We start from the raw sequence: 19,399 nt of genomic DNA, 5'->3' as shown, positions 1-19,399 counted from the left end.
AGTGGATTGAATCAAGGCATGTGAAGCATCTGGGGTAAACCATGGAAAGCTGTGTAGGTATGTATATTTGCGTGTGTGGACGTATGTATATACATGTGTATGGGGGGGGTTGGGCCATTTCTTTCGTCTGTTTCCTTGCACTACCTCGCAAACGCGGGAGACAGCGACAAAGTATAATAAAAAAATAAAATAATATTAATTTCTTATATTCATCTGTATTTTAGACCTTCAGGATGTCATTCAAGAGACCAAGAGGTGCAAACAATGGTGTTAGTACTAATAAGCATAGACATAAATCATTATCTTTGCTTGAAAAGGTGGAGTTACTGAAAAAAATTAGATAAAGGTACTTCTGTAAAGACTTTGTGTGAGTACTGTGAGATCAGATTGTCAATCTCTTTTTTCCGGCATTTTCTGTGGTCCGGGAATGACCAAGTCCCAAGGTTGGTGGATTAAAGAGGTACCACCTGTACTCTCATTTAGTTATTCTTTGCACGTCACCTGATTGCATGTAATATGATAATCTTTCATACTTTTATGAGTTAACTCCTCTCACATCCATCTTTCTTTCTTTGTTCTCCAAACTCAACACCTACTTCATGAAACATTTGTGTTGATACACATCAGAATAGCCACTATGCTTTTGCAGGTGCATATTTCACAAGCACCCGTCATCATACATCACAACCCTTCATACATGTCACTATATCTGGTGGCTTATTTTTCTCTTTTCATGATTTTTGTTTATGCTCTTTGCATGAGCATACCTTTCATTTAGTATTTCATATGTTGGATGTCAGAGTATGAGTAAACCTCCAGTTTACATTATGTATGTTCTGTTTGTGTAAGATGAGAATTGCTGAAAAGGAAAAAGTGTATATGCAGCTTTTATTGTTATAAGACGGGGTTAATGATATGTTTTGCGGTAAGGTTGGTAAATAACTAGAGAAGGCAGGTGGAATGTTTTAGGAAATGCACTGTGAAAAATGGATCAGGTGACTGTTGAAGGTTGTATGGGATAATTTTAGCATAGATTATTGAACTATATATCTATTTATATGTCTGTCTATGTCTCTGATGTCCATGACCTCCAGAAACTCCCTTGAGGGGGTGTCCATAGCAAAAGTCTCCATAGCTGGTGAACCCCATTGCTACTTCTTAGCCTTTAATGCCTCAACCTTAACAGGTCACTGGCAGAGGGCAAGTCTATCGCAGTGTTTGCAGAGGGTTCTACATAATTTTCCTACTGACTACTTTTACCTAATGTTCCTACTGACTACTTCTACCTAATGTTCCTACTGACCACTTCTACGTAATGTTCCTACCAACTGCTTCTACCTAATGTTCTTGCTTAAAGTTTCTACCTGCTACTTTTATCTATTGCTCCTACCATTATGGCAGAAGGCAGGGCTTGTGCATAGTGCTCACCACAGGAGAATCTAAAGTTATGTGAGTTAAGTGTGGTGAAGTGTTATGCATGACAAGGAGACATTATATATTTGTGGACAGCATGCCAGCAGTCCAAGTGTGGCTGAGGCTGAAAGAAAAGACAGATACCTGAGTCAAAGGAGTGCAACATGACAACCAGTGAAGTACTGGCTCTCCACAGCCATCGCTAACCCTCCCAATACCTATGCAGGTAGAACCAGTAATATACCTCCCTGATCAGTGGCTGCCTGCCAATTACTACCTGCCTTCAGTATATCTTCATTGTATTCATTAATAGGGTAATGACTTTGCATGAGGTTATAATTGGTTGTGACTTTATTGGTATGGACTTAAAGAGTACCTTTATAAGCAGGTAACATTCGCAAAACTGCTGTGTGCAGGTGGGGCTAACAGATTTGTTTAATGTTCAAGTATGTATAAGGGAACTGCAAAGAATGTCTGAAAACAGAATATGAATATTTCACTTCGGGTTTACAATTAACATTATTTTTGCCTTTCAGTTACTCAAAACATTTCTTTTTTTTTTTTTTTTTTTTTTACATCTTTAATTTTCTACCCTCACCACACAGATCTTTTAGTTTCTGACATGTTCTTCTGTTGCAAACAGCCCTGAAAGGACCCAGTGATCTGATGTTGTCTGAATTCCTTTGTATGAATGCCAGTAAAAGTAGTGTTTTTGTGTTTGAGAACAGAAAATTGGTTGAGTTGATGGACAGGTTGCATGAGCTTGGATATATTAGTAGTTCTTTTGTTGGAGAATAATGAAATGACTAATATGTCACAAAGTGTTAGGGCATGGGATATTGCAGAAATTCTAAGGATGAATGTGGAAGGAAATTAATGTGTGAGCCAGTTGGTGTAGTTAGATTTTGTAGAAACTATGCAGTTAACATTATTGTATGCTTCTGAAATTAGGCTCCTTATCAGTTGAATAATTGGTAGACTGCATTTAAGGTGGACATACGGTGAACTGGAAGCAGTGTTTGGAAACTAGGAAGAGGAAAGACTTACAGAAACAGAGGAAGATATAATGTCATGGAAAGAAGTTAAAGTAAAAAATTAAGTGCTACAGAAATATGGTCATGACGAGAGAAAGTATGTGAATGGATTGACTAAATTTAGAAATTGCATGTGAGTAAGGTAAGTGGACTTAGTACAGTAGAAAATTGAAGGTTAAATGGTAATTCAGACTGAAGGAGTGTATATATGAGAGAAATGTCTTATTGGTGTGCAGAAAAGGCTGTGGATGAAATACCTTTGTATTAATTAAGAGATTAAAGGTAGGAATGAGAAAACTGTTAATGACCAGTAGTACCTCTTAAACATACTGCTATCCTATTAATTATAAGAGACTTAATTATTGTTCTTTTTACTTTAATATATAAACTTAAAGGAAAATTGTGAGAAATTTGGAATGTATTATGTGGAGTGTACAGCCTTATCCCTTGTTTGTCCATTTACTTTTCTTTTCTGATGTTTCATCCTGACATGCAAGATGTTTTGTCATCATCATAGGTTGTCAAATCTCAGATCTCTTCACAAACCTCTTTTCCTAAGCCTGCTGGCAAATTGAAGACTGACTCTCTCAGGCCTTATTCAAGACTTGGTTAGACATGAGATTATGTGGAAAATCAATCATACAGTGAATACAGTGGCTCCCACCACCGCTAGCAACTACATGTTGAGTAATTGGCCAGTTATGTAATGCAGTAAAACTCCAACATATTGCCAAAGTCAACCAACAGATGATTATAGCCCACCTATGCCCTCCATGGTTTGTTTTTTTCTTTCATACTCGTTCACTATTTCCCTGCATGAGCAAGGTCACATTCAGAACAGATAACTAAGGCTAAGAGGAAAAGGATCTTCATTGGCTCTTTCTTCTGCTCATTCTTTTGGAAAGTGATGTAGGTGTTTAGGATTTCCAGCACATTGCTCCTGCTCTATAGTCACCTTCAGTGACACACTGGAGATACGTGGGCAGTATTTCTTCTCCCTTATTCTCAGGATTTGGGTTGGTATGCTGTAATGCTTTTCCAGGCAGTCATTTACATCTTTAAAAAGCTCTTTTTTTTCATTCAAACAGTTCAGAAAGGCTTGTTCTTGAGAGTCCTTTGCTTCAAATATTAGATACAAACGTTTAGAAGCTACACTGCTCATCAGCTTTCAGATGTTATTTGTATATGATTTTATTAGATTCCAGTTTTCTAAACAAGGAGTTGTATGAGCTGCCTGGTTGTGGCATAGTCTCATCTGTTAGTAGTTCTGTGGGTAAATTGGTTCAGTGCCTAGTTAGTAGTTGGTGTGTAATGAGAGATGACTCATGACACTGCACGTTTCTACCGGATTTGACTGCTACCAAGAATTTAGTTATGGTGCAGCTTGTCAAGATTCTTCTTTTTGTCTTCCTTAGAAGGTTAGCATCAAGAACAGATGACTGAGGCTTCAATGAAAAATCCTTACTAGGATCTTTCATTTCCTGTTTTTAGTTAGTGGTAATACAGAAAGGAAGTATTTTCAGCTTCATCCATCCCCCATTCCTCATAGTCTTCTACATCATTCAAGAAATAGTATTTGTCCTTCCATCCATAAGGATGATTTATGGCTACAAGTATATAATGTATTACTATCATAAAACCCTAGAACCCTTTCTATGGGGCTCCTACAGCTTTAAGGCTGCACTCCACACACAAGTAGGGAAATGTTGGACTGCTTTGGAGTGAGAAGGTTCAAACATTTTTTATAAGATCATTGAAAGAGGCTGAGGCCATTTTCCCTTTTGATGGGCTAAAGGTGTTAGAATGATTGTGAAAATATATTAATTATGCAGGAGGGTGAAAGGCATGCAAGGAATAGAGTGAATTGGAACGATGTGGTATACCGGGGTCGACATGCCGTCAATGGATTGAACCAGGGCATGTGAAGCGTCTGGGGTAAACCATGGAAAGTTCTGTGGGCCCTAGATGTGGAAAGGGAGCTGTGGTTTTGGTGCATTATTATATGACAGCTAGAGACTGAGTGTGAACGAATGTGGCCTTTGTTGTCTTTTCCTAGTGCTACCTCGCGCACATGAGGGGGGAGGGGGTGGTTATTTCATGTGTGGCAGGGTGGCGATGGGAATGAATAAAGGTAGACTATGAATTATGTACATGTGTATATATGTATGTCTGTTTGTGTATATATATGTATACGTTGAGATGTATAGGTATGTATATTTGCGTGTGTGGACATGTATGTATATACATGTGTATGTGGGTGGGTTGGGCCATTCTTTCGTCTGTTTCCTTGCACTACCTCGCTAATGCGGGAGACAGCAACAAAGCAAAATAATGATAATAATAATATTTTAATAAGTACGTTTCTTGTGTACTATATGGAGCAGGAGGGTGTGATTACCCTGTAGGCCTCCTTTGGTATGCCCCTGCATCACCCTGTGCACAACAGCACTTCAGTATGCTGTCCCATGCAAGCCTCCACCCTCTTGTATGTTTGGCCCAGAAAAACCTCTCTCATTTCATGCTTCCATTTCCTTGGTCCCCTCCATATGACCTTTATATTTACCTTCCAGCCTTAGGATCCCCTTCTTTGGGGTTCCAACTATATTTTGGACCAGATAGAATGGTACATCTTATGGTGAAGTGATTATATCCAAGAATAAATGTAGATTTTCCTTTTCATATCATCATTTACTTTGTACTCCCAGCTTAACATTTACTTTCAGTACTCTTTAAAATCAGAGGTGAAATGCACATGATATAGCATTATGATTATTGGACAAGTTTGTATCCACAATGCACAGATGTTTAATAGAAGGCTATGCACTTTTGCATCTCCTAATCAGGAGGTACATATATCTTGCCTTGTTGATAGACAATTAAGAGTAGTATTCCCCCAATATCACTTTCATTTCTGTACATCCGTTCATAAACTCATTTTAGAATATGACATCAGCTCCAAACAGTCCCTTGTGTGGATAACATTGATTATGGGTTTCAAGACCCTAAACATCATGTGAAGAATGCTTCTTGAATAATTGAGATGGTGTTAATGAAGCAATATTGGGTATGGATGGTTCTTGAAATGTGTAAGATTCAGTGGCCTCCACCCAAATTGTTGTATGTTTACTATGTTGGTAAGAGCAGCAGCTTCCAGACTCATAACAGAGGCTTTAAGTTGGACAAGACTAGTTCTTTAGCGAGTGGAAGATGCTTGTCATCTCACCTAACCATAAGTTATTGGGCATAGACAGATTCATTCTGTGGGGCACTAGATTGTGAGTATAAGGTTTGGATTAGTACCATCTGTTGGCAGAGCTTGAAAATAAGGCATGAGTTTTAGCTGTGGTTGGCCACTACATTTGCTGTATGGAAAAAAAGTTGTCATGAATATGTTCAGAAATGAGCCAGGATATATGGTAATGAGTATATCCAAGATAAAGTTATTATTAATCCTTTAGAAACGGTTGGTCTTTTGGAGTAGTTTAATGAGCATTATTTTGTATGAAAAGCAAACACATTATTGATATTCTACAGTGACTTTGGAATTATTATGAATGGTTTTAGACAAATGTGTTTTAAGCCTCAGAAACTGGAAGAGGTAGTGTCCATGTTATTTAAAAAATGTTATGAAAAGTAATTATTATATAGGAATCCCTCATAATTGTTAAAATCAAGACATTCAGTTAGAAATAAACATGCAAGTACCTCTTGAAGTGCATTAACTTTCATACTGATACGTCTTTTTAAAGGATTGGTCTTATGTATGAGTATTATGTTTTTAGTCAGTATTATTGTGTTAACACTTATTGAGGACTTTTAGTGCTTTTCAAGATTCAGTTATCAGTCTGAAGTTGTAAAATCTTTTAAGAAAGAATTCCTCTATGTTCTAAAAGTTGATGTGGTCTTTTTTATTTTTTCTTTCATATTTATTTTTTCTTTTAGTGAAATTTATTTAATGAATTATACATTGCTGTATGCAGTCCACTCGTATGTATTCCAAGTATGTTCCATGCTACCTCATGCATCTAGTTCAGTTACTCCATTTATCAGTAAAACCCTAAATTCTCTTTGTTACACAATCTCTGTACTGTATGCCCTGTTACACAATCTATGTACTGTATGCCCATTCTTACAAGATTCATTTCATATATCTACAACGATTTTCTTCTCAATTATCATGGTTGTAATTTATCCCATGAACCATTTTCTTATTCTTTTTTCATAATAAATATTCTGCAAGTTGATTTGAATTTTCGTGTTCCTGTAATTAAAATTTTAATTTCCTCCTTTTTGTAGTATTTTTAATATGCTAGAAAGGTAATGGAGGAATTATATAAAATGTACTGTGAGCAGATAGTGTGATAAAGGCAGTAATGGGCCTATGAAATAGACTATATGTTAAGACATAAAAGCGAAGTGAGTAACTTACTTCGGGTTAGAGTTGCATTATGACCAGGATGTCTTTTGACATCATACGGTAGTTTAATATTGGTGGTGTAGCGGGAAGGGTTAGTATATAAGGGTGCTGGAAGCTAGAAATGTATGCAGAATTGGCATATTGGTAATGAAATATGATAACAAGTCACTAGGAACATTAGATAAGAGCCTCTGGAAATAATGCACTAGGGATGCCCTCTGCCAGTGGCCTATTAAGGGTGAGGCATTAAAGGCTAAGAAGCAGTACTGGAGTTCACCAATTATGGAAATTCTTTTGCTGTGGCCTCACACACACCAGAGAGGTGTGGTAATACTAGGAGTTAGTTTGAGAGAGCTGAACAGGGTGTGCTGAAATGGTTTGGACATATGCAGTGGATGAGAGGAAAGGATGACTGAAGGGGTATACAAGGCAGTAATGGAAGGAACAAGGAAAAGGTGGAAGGGTGGAGTGATAGATGCTTTGAATATGCAGTACGGTGGGAGGCATATGAGGGATGGAATGAGTTGGAGCAATATGGATGATGCGCTGCCACATGGCTGAACCATTTTTACAACCTCTGGCATGTTCTCTCATTCAGACCGCACAGACATGTATATATATACATATGTAAATATCTACATTTATCCCTCTAAGGCCCAGTTCTCTGTTCTTAACGCTACCTCGCTAACACGGGAAATGGCAAATAGTATAAAAAAAAAAAATATATATATATATATATATATATATATATATATATATATATATATATATATATATATATATATATATCTTTTTCTTTCAAACTATTTGCTATTTCCTGCATTAGCAAGGTAGCATTAAAAACAGGGGACTGGGCCTTTGAGGGAATATCCTCACCTGGCTCCCTTCTCTGTTCCTTCTTTTGGAAAAAAAAAATTATGACAATCCATTTTGGAAAACTCTACGGAAATACTGTCATATTTCAATACTAAACATTTTTCACGATGACAATCCATTTTCTAAAACTCTACGGGAATAGTCAGCCATATTTCAAAACAAAAAACAAAAAAAAACGGCGATGACAATCCATTTTCTAAAACTCTATGGGAATAGTCAGCCACATTTCAAAACAAAAGAAACAGGACGATGACAATCCATTTTGTAAAACTCTACGGGAATAGTCAGTCGTATTTCAAAACTAAAAAAAGAAAAAAAAAACAGGACGATGACAATCCATTTTGTAAAACTCTACGGGAATAGTCAGCCGTATTTCAAAACTAAAAAAAAAAAAAAAACAGGACGATGACAATCCATTTTCTAAAACTCTACGGGAATAGTCAGTCGTATTTCAAAACTAAAAAAAGAAAAAAAGAACAGGGCGATGACAATCCATTTTCTAAAACTCTATGGGAATAGTCAGCCACATTTCAAAACAAAAAACAGGACGATGACAATCCATTTTCTAAAACTCTACGGGAATAGTCAGCCATATTTCAAAACAAAAAAAAAAAACAGGACGATGACAATCCATTTTCTAAAACTCTACGGGAATAGTCAGCCGTATTTCAAAACTAAAAAAAAAAAAAAACAGGACGATGACAATTCATTTTCTAAAACTCTACGGGAATAGTCAGCCGTATTTCAAAACTAAAAAAAGAAAAAAAACAGGGCGATGACAATCCATTTTCTAAAACTCTATGGGAATAGTCAGCCACATTTCAAAACAAAAAAAAAAAAACAGGACGATGACAATCCACTTTCTAAAACTCTACGGGAATAGTCAGCCATATATATACATGTATTACGTATATCCATGTGTGTGTGTGTATATATATATATATATATATATATATATATATATATATATATATATATATATATTATATATATATAATGTATATATATATACATGTATATATATTACCTTATTTTAATTTACATTCACTCTCAACTTCTTTCAGAAAGTCACATCGTCCATCATCAGTTATCTATATCTATCATCATTACTCCATACCCACTTTAAAGGGGTGTGTCAGGCAATTAGAGACTTTGCACATCCCTCAAACACATTTCTCATGCATCCTTAGCCCATGCCCAGCAACATCAATTGAAACCACCACGTGGGGAAACTAAAGCTGATTTTGTTTGGTCTTATATAAAAAAATGGCGATATTCTATCAGGAATTTAGTAGTTACCATTAATATAAAAAAAAAAAAAATGGGTAATAGCACTGAAAAGTCCAAGACTCAACTAGTTTTCAGTGATAAGGATAAATGATACACGTTTATGTTCTACTTTTTATTCACCCGAGTATTCATGTGCTAACAAAAAGGCTGGATACAAAAATAGGTGGTCAAGAGAAAGACTGTGCATATTCCATCAAATTCCCATTAACACAAAGTATGTCCAACAATCTCCCTCTAGATTGCCTATGTTCAACATACAAGTGATTACTAGAGGTACCATCTTATAGCTAATTGTCCCAATCCATATTTTCATAATAACCCTCATATGGTAAAGTCAAAATATATAAGTGAAGAGTAAATGTTGCTATTCAGGAAATGAAAGCTTAAAGTATAATTAACATGCAATTTTATCCTTGGAGTGCTCGACTGGAATCCTTAATTGCTCTAAAGCCTCCATTATAACTAAACATGCACCACAACCTTAAAGCCCTTTAATGATGGCAAGCGTGGGAGAGAGACAAAGCGTAACTACTGCTCTCACAATCTCTGCTGTTGATTTAATAGTAGAAATGATATAAACAAATATAAATATACTGAAAAATTCATGACACAAATCAACACTGGTTACATAGTCACAGTATACTTCACCAGCATCTCCTTACACATGAAAAACTTTAAAAGCAATGAAAAAAAGCAGACTTTATGTAAATAAAACATGAAATTATTATTATAGTTAATAACACAGAATAAGTTACTGGTACTTTCTCATAAAAATGCAAGTTTTATCACACATAAGCAATAACCCAAAAACTAGGAATACGCACTGTAGCCCATACAAACTACACGATCTGATTTCCCATTTCATAATGCATAATGGAAGCTTTAGTATCTGGACTATTTATTAAAAATTTCTCATTATCACTATATTTCTACAATTAGGAGAGATTATCTTTCACTTCCTCAACCTGATCTTTATTTCCTACCTGGGTGTTTAGTTACAGCTGCAATAATGATATAAAGATTTTTCCACTCAGCAATTGGCAATCAGTAACCAATCATATAAATTTACAAAAATCAACAATTCTTACCATAGCAGCAGTAATCTTCACAAAACTAAAGAAATACAGCTTACAGCATGTGAATTTTAAATTGCACACATTAAAAACTCAAACATTCTTTCAAGTTACTTCCCTGATTCAAGTCTGTTGAGATGAAAAATTCCTTGGTGAATTCTGGGGTAAAATATCAATCAAAAAGCAATCCTGGCTTACTGATGATAATCATCAGTGGCTCAGTATCTTTATTTCTACAATAACTAGATTTCTCATATGTTATCTACCAAAAAAATCTACGACAGAATCAGTGAATCATAAGACTTTTCATCAGAACTGAAGCTAATGGTACTTGAAATGCTTCCAACCAAACATCGCTGCATGCTACATGATAAATCATACAGGGTCTTTGCTGACTTCTTTAAGCTATATTGTTTTAGTCTCTTCATTTGAAAGTTCTTTATGATTCAACTGTTACCATCCACACCTGAACCTTACAAGCACAGTAACTGCAATGATGTCTGAAGAATGCATTATAAACATTGTTAAAGAACTCGAATAATGGCTATCAAACTACTTCATCCTTGAGTACTCTAAATAAAATAATTAAAATCATTTATTATAACTGCACGGCTCTACACTTTAAGTACAGACTCCAAGGTATAAGTTACGCTATGAGGACATTAGATATATAGCAATACACCTGGTAAAGGCCTTTACCAGTTGTTAAATAATAGCTTCACTTTCCTTGAGCTGCCTTTTCAAAACCTAACTGGAACTTCTTTTTCACACTGGATTCTGAACCATTAACATGTTAACCGTCCATTACGGTGTATTGCACTTATATAATTTACAAATGAATGTACTGTACTATGTTACACTTGCCTGAGTGATTGGCATTTGAATAATCCTCTTCGTGTAACTTGGCATTTGAATAATCCTCTTCGTGTAATTATGAATAATAATGTTCGAGTTGAATCAACAATAAACTTCAATAGTTATTAATTGTCTCTCCCTTTTTTATATGATAACTTGCAGTTTTTTTAAAGTTTTAGCCAAGTTTAATTGAAACCAAAAAAATTTGACATTAAGCCACATTATTTCTAGATGACATATTACAGCATAGATAGAATGGCAAGATAATATTTCTAGAACTTGATCACTGAACCAATAAAACCACACAATTTTATTTCCTTTGAGTTTTAAAATACCACACTTTTTTACACAGCTCAATTTTAGAAACGTCATTACTTTAACCAAAGGTGATAAAGATATTACCACATGACCTAACTCAGCTGTGTAAAGACTTTAAACCAAAAATTCTACAAAATATACTTTTGTCTTCAAACTCACAGCAGTTAAATAATATAAAGTACCACACACTGAAAACTTTACACAATGTCATTAGCAACAAACATGAACTTAAGAGATGCATATCCAGAGGCCATCTCTATATAAAGTAAGAATTTTAACAAAAAATATTCCACCTTTCAGAGCTCTTTGGCATAATCATCATCACAATGATGATGGTTGTTGTTTTACTTTCCTACACTTTTGAAGTTCTGATTCCACAGTAAGCATGCAATGAATTCAAACTTAGACTATTAGAATTATTTTCAGAAAGTAAGTAGAACAGCTAAATATAAAAAATGGACACCACAAGCATCATCCTTTTCTTTTCTTCTTCTTTTTATACCCCTCCAGCAAGACTAGAAATGGTTACAGCTACAAATTCTCAAATAATATACATCTTAATCAAAATTTAGAGGAGCCTTGGGAAAGTTCAGCACAGCTAATTACAATTTAGAGAAACCTCATTTGAGTTCAGCACAACTAATTACAATTTAGAGAAACCTAAGGAAAGTTCAGCATGGCTAATTACATTCTACCACAGAGAAAGTCAACAATTCCTGAAAAACTTTACATGCATAAGAGATCAAACCTTGCCGAAAATATTGTTTACTGATAGACTACCGTACTCCTTATTGGAGGTTATTGGAATTTAGTAAAAATGAAGAACTTTGTATGGCAATTCATCACACTGCACATGTTTGAAGTACTGAAAAGCTTCATGAACTTCAAAAATTTATATTTTTCCCAATGAGTATATAAACACAAAAAGGAAAGAAAAAGCACCAAAAACTCATTGCTTCCAGTAAATCTACAAGCAAAAATATATGAAATGTCGAAAAAAAAATCCATTCCAATTCAACATCTGGATCAAGTGCCATCTTAGTTGAACATTCTAAAATAATAACAAATAATAAATAATAACAAAAAAGTATTGAAATAAAAAAATAAAAAACAAAAATTTATGCTTTGAGAGCATCAATTCCAAATTCTAACATCTTATCCTCACCCCAAAATTGGTTTAATAACTTCAAGCTGCAGTATGTATCCAATCTTAAAGTTGTCAGGTTTTGGCATAATGATATACTCTTATGCATGTAGCAATTGTCTACTGTTTTCAAAATGCTTAAATTTAATACCACTGCACAATATTGAAAAATATCATTTTCTCCAATAAAAGATGAATACTTCTTTTTTCTAGGTCAAAATAAGCAAACAAAATAAATGTTTTTTTTTTTCTGGGTCAAAATAAGTAAACAAAATAAATGTCTTTTTAACACAGCAAAGCATTTTCTCCCACACATTTATTACGCACTGACTTGCTGTGGATCATATGTATTTCCTCTAGGAATTCATATTCTCAACCTTCCTACCACTGTACATTTCCCTTCACTCTAATATTATTTATTTCTTATGGCTACTATACTTTTTCCAATATCTGCCTCCCTGTATCCTAACTTCCTGAGTACTCTTTCCTTTACCTGTGATAAGCAAAAATAAAACGGCACACTTATGACAAGGACAAATAAATATAACCTACGTATAAAAACCATATCACAATGCAGAGTACATATGCATAACCTTTACAAATATAACTAGAACAAAATTCTAGATTTTTTACTTCACTTAAAATGTCTTACATGAAGTGTGCCTTACCTTATTTCGTTTAAGTCTTGACCTCATTTCAAATTAAGATAGTCATTAAGATAGTCATGTAGGAAAACTCTAATTGAAGTCTTTAAAGTTTTCCCTCCATGGTTTACCCCAGACGCTTCACATGCCTTGCTTCAATCCACTGACAGCACGTCAACCCCGGTATACCACATCGCTCCAATTCACTCTATTCCTTGCCCTCCTTTCACCCTCCTGCATGTTCAGGCCCCGATCACACAAAATCTTTTTCACTCCATCTTTCCACCTCCAATTTGGTCTCCCTCTTCTCCTCGTTCCCTCCACCTCCGACACATATATCCTCTTGGTCAATCTCTCCTCACTCATTCTCTCCATGTGCCCAAACCATTTCAAAACACCCTCTTCTGCTCTCTCAACCACGCTCTTTTTATTTCCACACATCTCTCTTACCCTTACGTTACTTACTCGATCAAACCACCTCACACCACACATTGTCCTCAAACATCTCATTTCCAGCACATCCATCCTCCTGCGCACATCTCTATCCATAGCCCACGCCTCGCAACCATACAACATTGTTGGAACCACTATTCCCTCAAACATACCCATTTTTGCTTTCCGAGATAGTGTTCTCGACTTCCACACATTTTTCAAGGCTCCCAAAATTTTCGCCCCCTCCCCCACCCTATGATCCACTTCCGCTTCCATGGTTCCATCCGCTGACAGATCCACTCCCAGATATCTAAAACACTTCACTTCCTCCAGTTTTTCTCCATTCAAACTCACCTCCCAATTGACTTGACCCTCACCCCTACTGTACCTAATAACCTTGCTCTTATTCACATTTACTCTCAACTTTCTTCTTCCACACACTTTACCAAACTCAGTCACCAGCTTCTGCAGTTTCTCACATGAATCAGCCACCAGCGCTGTATCATCAGCGAACAACAACTGACTCACTTCCCAAGCTCTCTCATCCCCAACAGACTTCATACTTGCCCCTCTTTCCAGGATGTGAGAAGGAGATGGAATGAGTATTTTGAAGGTTTGTTGAACGTGTCTGATGATAGAGTGGCAGATATAGGGTGTTTTGGTCGAGGTGGTGTGCAAAGTGAGAGGGTTAGGGAAAATGATTTGGTAAACAGAGAAGAGGTAGTAAAAGCTTTGCGGAAGATGAAAGCCGGCAAGGCAGCAGGTTTGGATGGTATTGCAGTGAAATTTATTAAGAAAGGGGGTGACTGTATTGTTGACTGGTTGGTAAGGTTATTTAATGTATGTATGACTCATGGTGAGGTGCCTGAGGATTGGCGGAATGCGTGCATAGTGCCATTGTACAAAGGCAAAGGGGATAAGAGTGAGTGCTCAAATTACAGAGGTATAAGTTTGTTGAGTATTCCTGGTAAATTATATGGGAGGGTATTGATTGAGAGGGTGAAGGCATGTACAGAGCATCAGATTGGGGAAGAGCAGTGCGGTTTCAGAAGTGGTAGAGGATGTGTGGATCAGGTGTTTGCTTTGAAGAATGTATGTGAGAAATACTTAGAAAAGCAAATGGATTTGTATGTAGCATTTATGGATCTGGAGAAGGCATATGATAGAGTTGATAGAGATGCTCTGTGGATTTTGATATATTACCTAAAAACGAATTTTCTTCCACATATAAAGATGTGTGAACCAATAATTCAGGGCAGGAAAATACATAAAAATGTAATCAAAACAAGTCATTCAACTTAAACATACACCAATGCTCATATAGTGAGCAATAACCAACAATATACCCTTTGTTATGCAGAAAATACTATGCTTAATGTTACATGCTTTCCTCTATATTGTATTACTTTTTCCTTATCTTTCCTTTTTATCATTAAGTGGTGGATCCACCATCAGGGTACCCATTGATTTTGCAGTACAGGTACGTAACAACAGAAAAGAATAACTTATACAAACTGCCAAACACGCAACTGCTTCCTTTACTCTTGGAAAGCAGTTTGTATTAGGCTGTAATATGGAATTTTACTCCAATACTAGACAATGGCAATGCTGAGGAAGGCATCATCTTCCACATAAAGTCTTCATATAATAAAAAATCACAAGGGCCAAGACCTAGAAGCAAACATACAACAGATTTTAAAATAAGTCATATCAAATATACAGCTAAGTAAGGGATCAAAAATTCATGCTGCTTTTACTATGAACTGACTTAAGAATGATATTATTAAAACCGTTTCCATTCAGTCTGTACATGAAGATTGTCTAGGAAAAATCCCAAAACAGCTATTCAGTCTTTACTTTTTCCTGAGATAGTAAACAATGTTATTGTCTTTCCAACAAAACTTTCAAGGTGAATACTAAATCAAGATATTCAGAGAAAACAAAATGTACCCTTATGAAATTAGATTTGAAATTGATACATTTGATTTCTTTATTCTGATCAATTATGGCCATTTTTCTACAACATAACAGGAGTTATTCATCTACAAAATTCATAGTTTTTAACATTCAATGTGTAATGGCTTAAAAAGATAAATATGTAAATTTTATGAATATTTCTCCTATCCATGTGCACAAGAAAGCAGCATTACAACCATTTGTGAACATCTCAACACATGCAAAAATGATGAGCAAAAATAAATGATAAGCATGAGCAAAGACCGCAGAAGCCAGTTACAAGGCCGAGTATTGCATGATGAGATTCAGGGCAAGCCTAACTACCCAATATATGAGGAATCCTCATGACAAACCACAAATGACTGCCAAAATGTAAATAACAATTCCTTTATCACAAAACTGGAGAAGCAAATGCAGAACATGAGCAAGATATTAAACACTACAGCCGTTCTCGTGGCCAGTGTATGGCCCTATCAACTTAAGTTTTATAATACAATATTCCACAGTTTTTTCATAGTCCCAAGATCAGCAGGAACACTGCAAGCTTCATTTTTCAAATGTCTAAGAAAACAATTTTGCAAATATCATTATTACAGTCATACTTCCTCAACATGAGGTAAAACAACCAATGTAAGGGCAACATATGCTCTTTCAATAGCAGCAATTCAAAGAATTACAAAGCAACACACAACCAAAGTAAAAAAAAATGTAACTTCTAATTCAGCTGCACAATGACATTTAGTTACATGTGCTGTTAATGGAATTCTCCATCTTTGCCTCCTGTTCCTGCAACGTTGGAAATAAATTATTTTTGAAAAACATTTCTTTTAATAGTACTCTGTATATTTTCTTTCTTAAAAATCATTCCAATCTGAATTTCTTTTATTTCAAGATCAGTACAAACTTTCTACGATATGTAAATTATGAAGCATGGAAAACTATTTCTCTACCACTGACAGAACCCTTTAGGTGTCTAAAAAAGTCCATGCAAAATGAAGGGCTAAAATGTTGTTTTATCCACAAAAATGGAGTGTCTTATGATAATTCATCCCTTTTGACCACCATAAAACACTGAATTGAACATCCATGCAGCAACCTGTCCAGGCCTTTGCCGTCCACAATTCACTGACCATTGACGTTTGTGCCTCAGGCTTGTCACCATCAGAAATTAATTAGTGCTTTTTGAAACAAGATGAAAAACGGAAATGGAAAAATAAACAGATGCATGTTGGACTCTGCTAAATGGTAATGCAGTTTTTCATCCTTCAAAACTTACATTTATCTCCTACTGGCAGAGCCCATTGATCATGTGAGAGCATATCCCCATGAAGAAGTTGAAACTTAAAGAAATGGCAGACAAAAAAACATGAAGAAAAGGTTACAATTAATGACAATAGGGCTCCTGTGTTGGAACGTCATCTTCTGAAGGCAGTATATCCAAAGCTACCACGCTAACACGGGAAATGGCGAATATGTAAAAAAAGAAAAAATACATATGTATATAGGGGATGGGGGAAAGAATACTTCCCACATATTCCCTGCGTGTCGTAGAAGGCGACTAAAAGGGGAGGGAGCGGGTGGCTGGAAATCCTCCCCTCTCTTTTTTTTTAATTTTCCAAAAAAAGGAACAGAGAAGGGGGCCACGTGAGGATATTCCCTCAAAGGCCCAGTCCACTGTTCTTAATGCTACCTCGCTGTCGCAGGAAATGGCGAATAGTATGAAAGAAGAAAAAGAAATATTTATCATACTTAATTGATGTTTCCCACATCAGCGAGGTAGCACAAAGAAACAAAGAATGGCCCATCCACTCATGCACACATATATACATATATACATAAACACACATGTACATAACAAACACATACACAGACACATACATATATAACATGTACATATTCATACTTGCTTGCCTTCATCCACTCCTGGCACTACCCTGCCCCACAAGAAACAGCATCACTACCCCCTGCTTCAGCTAGGTAGCACCAGAAAAACAGAGAAAAAGGCCACATTCGTTCACACTCAGATTCTAACTGTTATGTGTAATGCACCAAAACCACAGTTCCCTATCCACATCCAGGTCCCACAGATCTCTCCGTGATTTACCCCAGACGTTTCAGATATACATATGTATGTATATATATATCATCTACACAAACTGTGTAATAACTCCCTCTCTCATGCCTGGTGGGCAACCGAGAATGTGCAAGCATTCAACACCCACATAATCCCCTCACATACCCTAACCCAGAGCTTATCCTTGAAACTGTTACACGAAATCTCAATTCGTAAATATATGGGTGCAGTGGTTACCTAGGCAGCATAAATGTACAGGATGAGTGGCTGAAGGGTTACTATTCAAAGGCCCATGTCTCCCCTCATCCACATCACATTAGAATATTCAAATTATTTTCCATAATTTTATCATAAACTATTCAAAAAAAAAATGCACTCTGACCCTGTGATATCAAAATGAGGCTTCTGACAAAATCAAAATAAAGGTTTCCTCGATATGTAAATACATGCCCTCAATGAAAAGCCATCATCTTAGAATGAAAAGGCTTATTCCTGTAGATAACTGCTAGAAGGAGAGAAATGAAGTAGTGCTATATAATAAAATCCCTCAAGCTCCCACTCAAGGAAACAAAACAATTACTCTTTACAAATCTAAGATAAACAACTGAATTAACTAAAAATTGCGGACTTGTTTTCAGCTATCAAAATGTTTTTAATTGTAATCATCTTCATGGTATCACTTGAATCACAGTACTTCATAATGTGACTGATGACTAAAAACTAATAAACAGGAAAGCCTGACATATACAATCAGGATGGTTAAAATGAAATAAAAGTATATTGATGAAACAGATCTTACACTGTATTCTGCCACTGTAAAGTTATTCATCTCAACAAAGAATTGTTAGCCAAGTCTGGTCCACTGACTTGAAAATCTATCTGCTCTCAGCAAGCAATAGCGAATTTAATCCTGCCTAAGCCTCCTACTCCATGTGTTTTTCCAGACAAGCTTAACAGTTCCTCTGTACCATGGTACAACTTAAAAATGGACTCACATTAGATGGGTTACTTGTTTTATGCGTAGATTTCTCCTACTGAGACCACAACAAATGACCCTAACAATAAAGCATTTGATATTGTTTTCATCAACTTTTTTGACATTCTTTCTACATGTTGAAAAATGAAAAGTTTTAAGTCATTATGTAACTGGATATCAAACATAAAAGGAAGTTATACATGATGGTTTTTCTCTAATTCATGAATCATAAATAAACTAATATGGCTGACAGAACTAGAAGAATGCATCTTAAAGCCTTTGACATATTTCTTTCTAGTACCAAACTTCATTCATTGTGGTTTATCACTAATATGGATTCAAAGTTTTTGTTTCAAATTCCATGTTGACAACCGCATTATACTTTAAGCTCAATGCAAAAGTTTCCTGGGCTAATTACAATTTTGTGGAGTAATTAGGAACTTGACACAGTGTTTAGAGTTTTCAAATGTGGACTGAATATTCTCTCTCTTGGAAGAAACCATGGAAACTTTATAATCTATCGAAGACTGTGTCCTTAAAACATATCAGTAATGAATGCTCTGAAAGTATTCATGGACCATACTATACAGGCAACAACACATAACATCTTTAACCACCTACCAACTTAACATTTATAATAACTTATATTATCATAATGAAAAAATGTTAATAGTCTGCCTTAGGTCTTAAACACATAGCTTCAGTCACCCCATTCAAATAACCACTTATGTAATGGTTGGGATGCATAATACATTTCCTTGTTATGTAACTATGTAATACCCAAGTTATGCATACTTATGCTGTCCCAAATATGCAAGATTTTCTTTCATGACCAATGAGAGATCATTTTCGTAATTCTCAGATTCCAAAGGGATTATGGTGCTTTGGTTTGTAAGA

The 19,399-nt window shown here is 35.7% G+C and overlaps 1 protein-coding gene across 1 annotated transcript in view; it reads left to right on the top strand.

Annotated features, from left to right (window-relative positions):
• LOC139761141 (protein VAC14 homolog) overlaps nucleotides 1–6,691 on the top strand; it is a 38,105-nt gene extending 31,414 nt beyond the window's left edge. The window contains exon 16 of the mRNA XM_071685089.1: nucleotides 2,404–6,691. Within this exon, the coding sequence (XP_071541190.1) occupies nucleotides 2,404–2,480 (77 nt within the window). The 3' untranslated portion in view covers nucleotides 2,481–6,691. The remainder of the gene's footprint in view (nucleotides 1–2,403) is intronic.
• The last annotated feature ends 12,708 nt before the right edge of the window (nucleotides 6,692–19,399 follow it).

The sequence above is a fragment of the Panulirus ornatus genome, chromosome 39 (genome assembly GCF_036320965.1).
Source record: "Panulirus ornatus isolate Po-2019 chromosome 39, ASM3632096v1, whole genome shotgun sequence".
Classification (NCBI taxonomy): domain Eukaryota; kingdom Metazoa; phylum Arthropoda; class Malacostraca; order Decapoda; family Palinuridae; genus Panulirus; species Panulirus ornatus.
The sequence above is the reverse complement of the archived record's forward strand: the minus strand, read 5'-3'. Positions and strand labels throughout refer to the sequence as shown.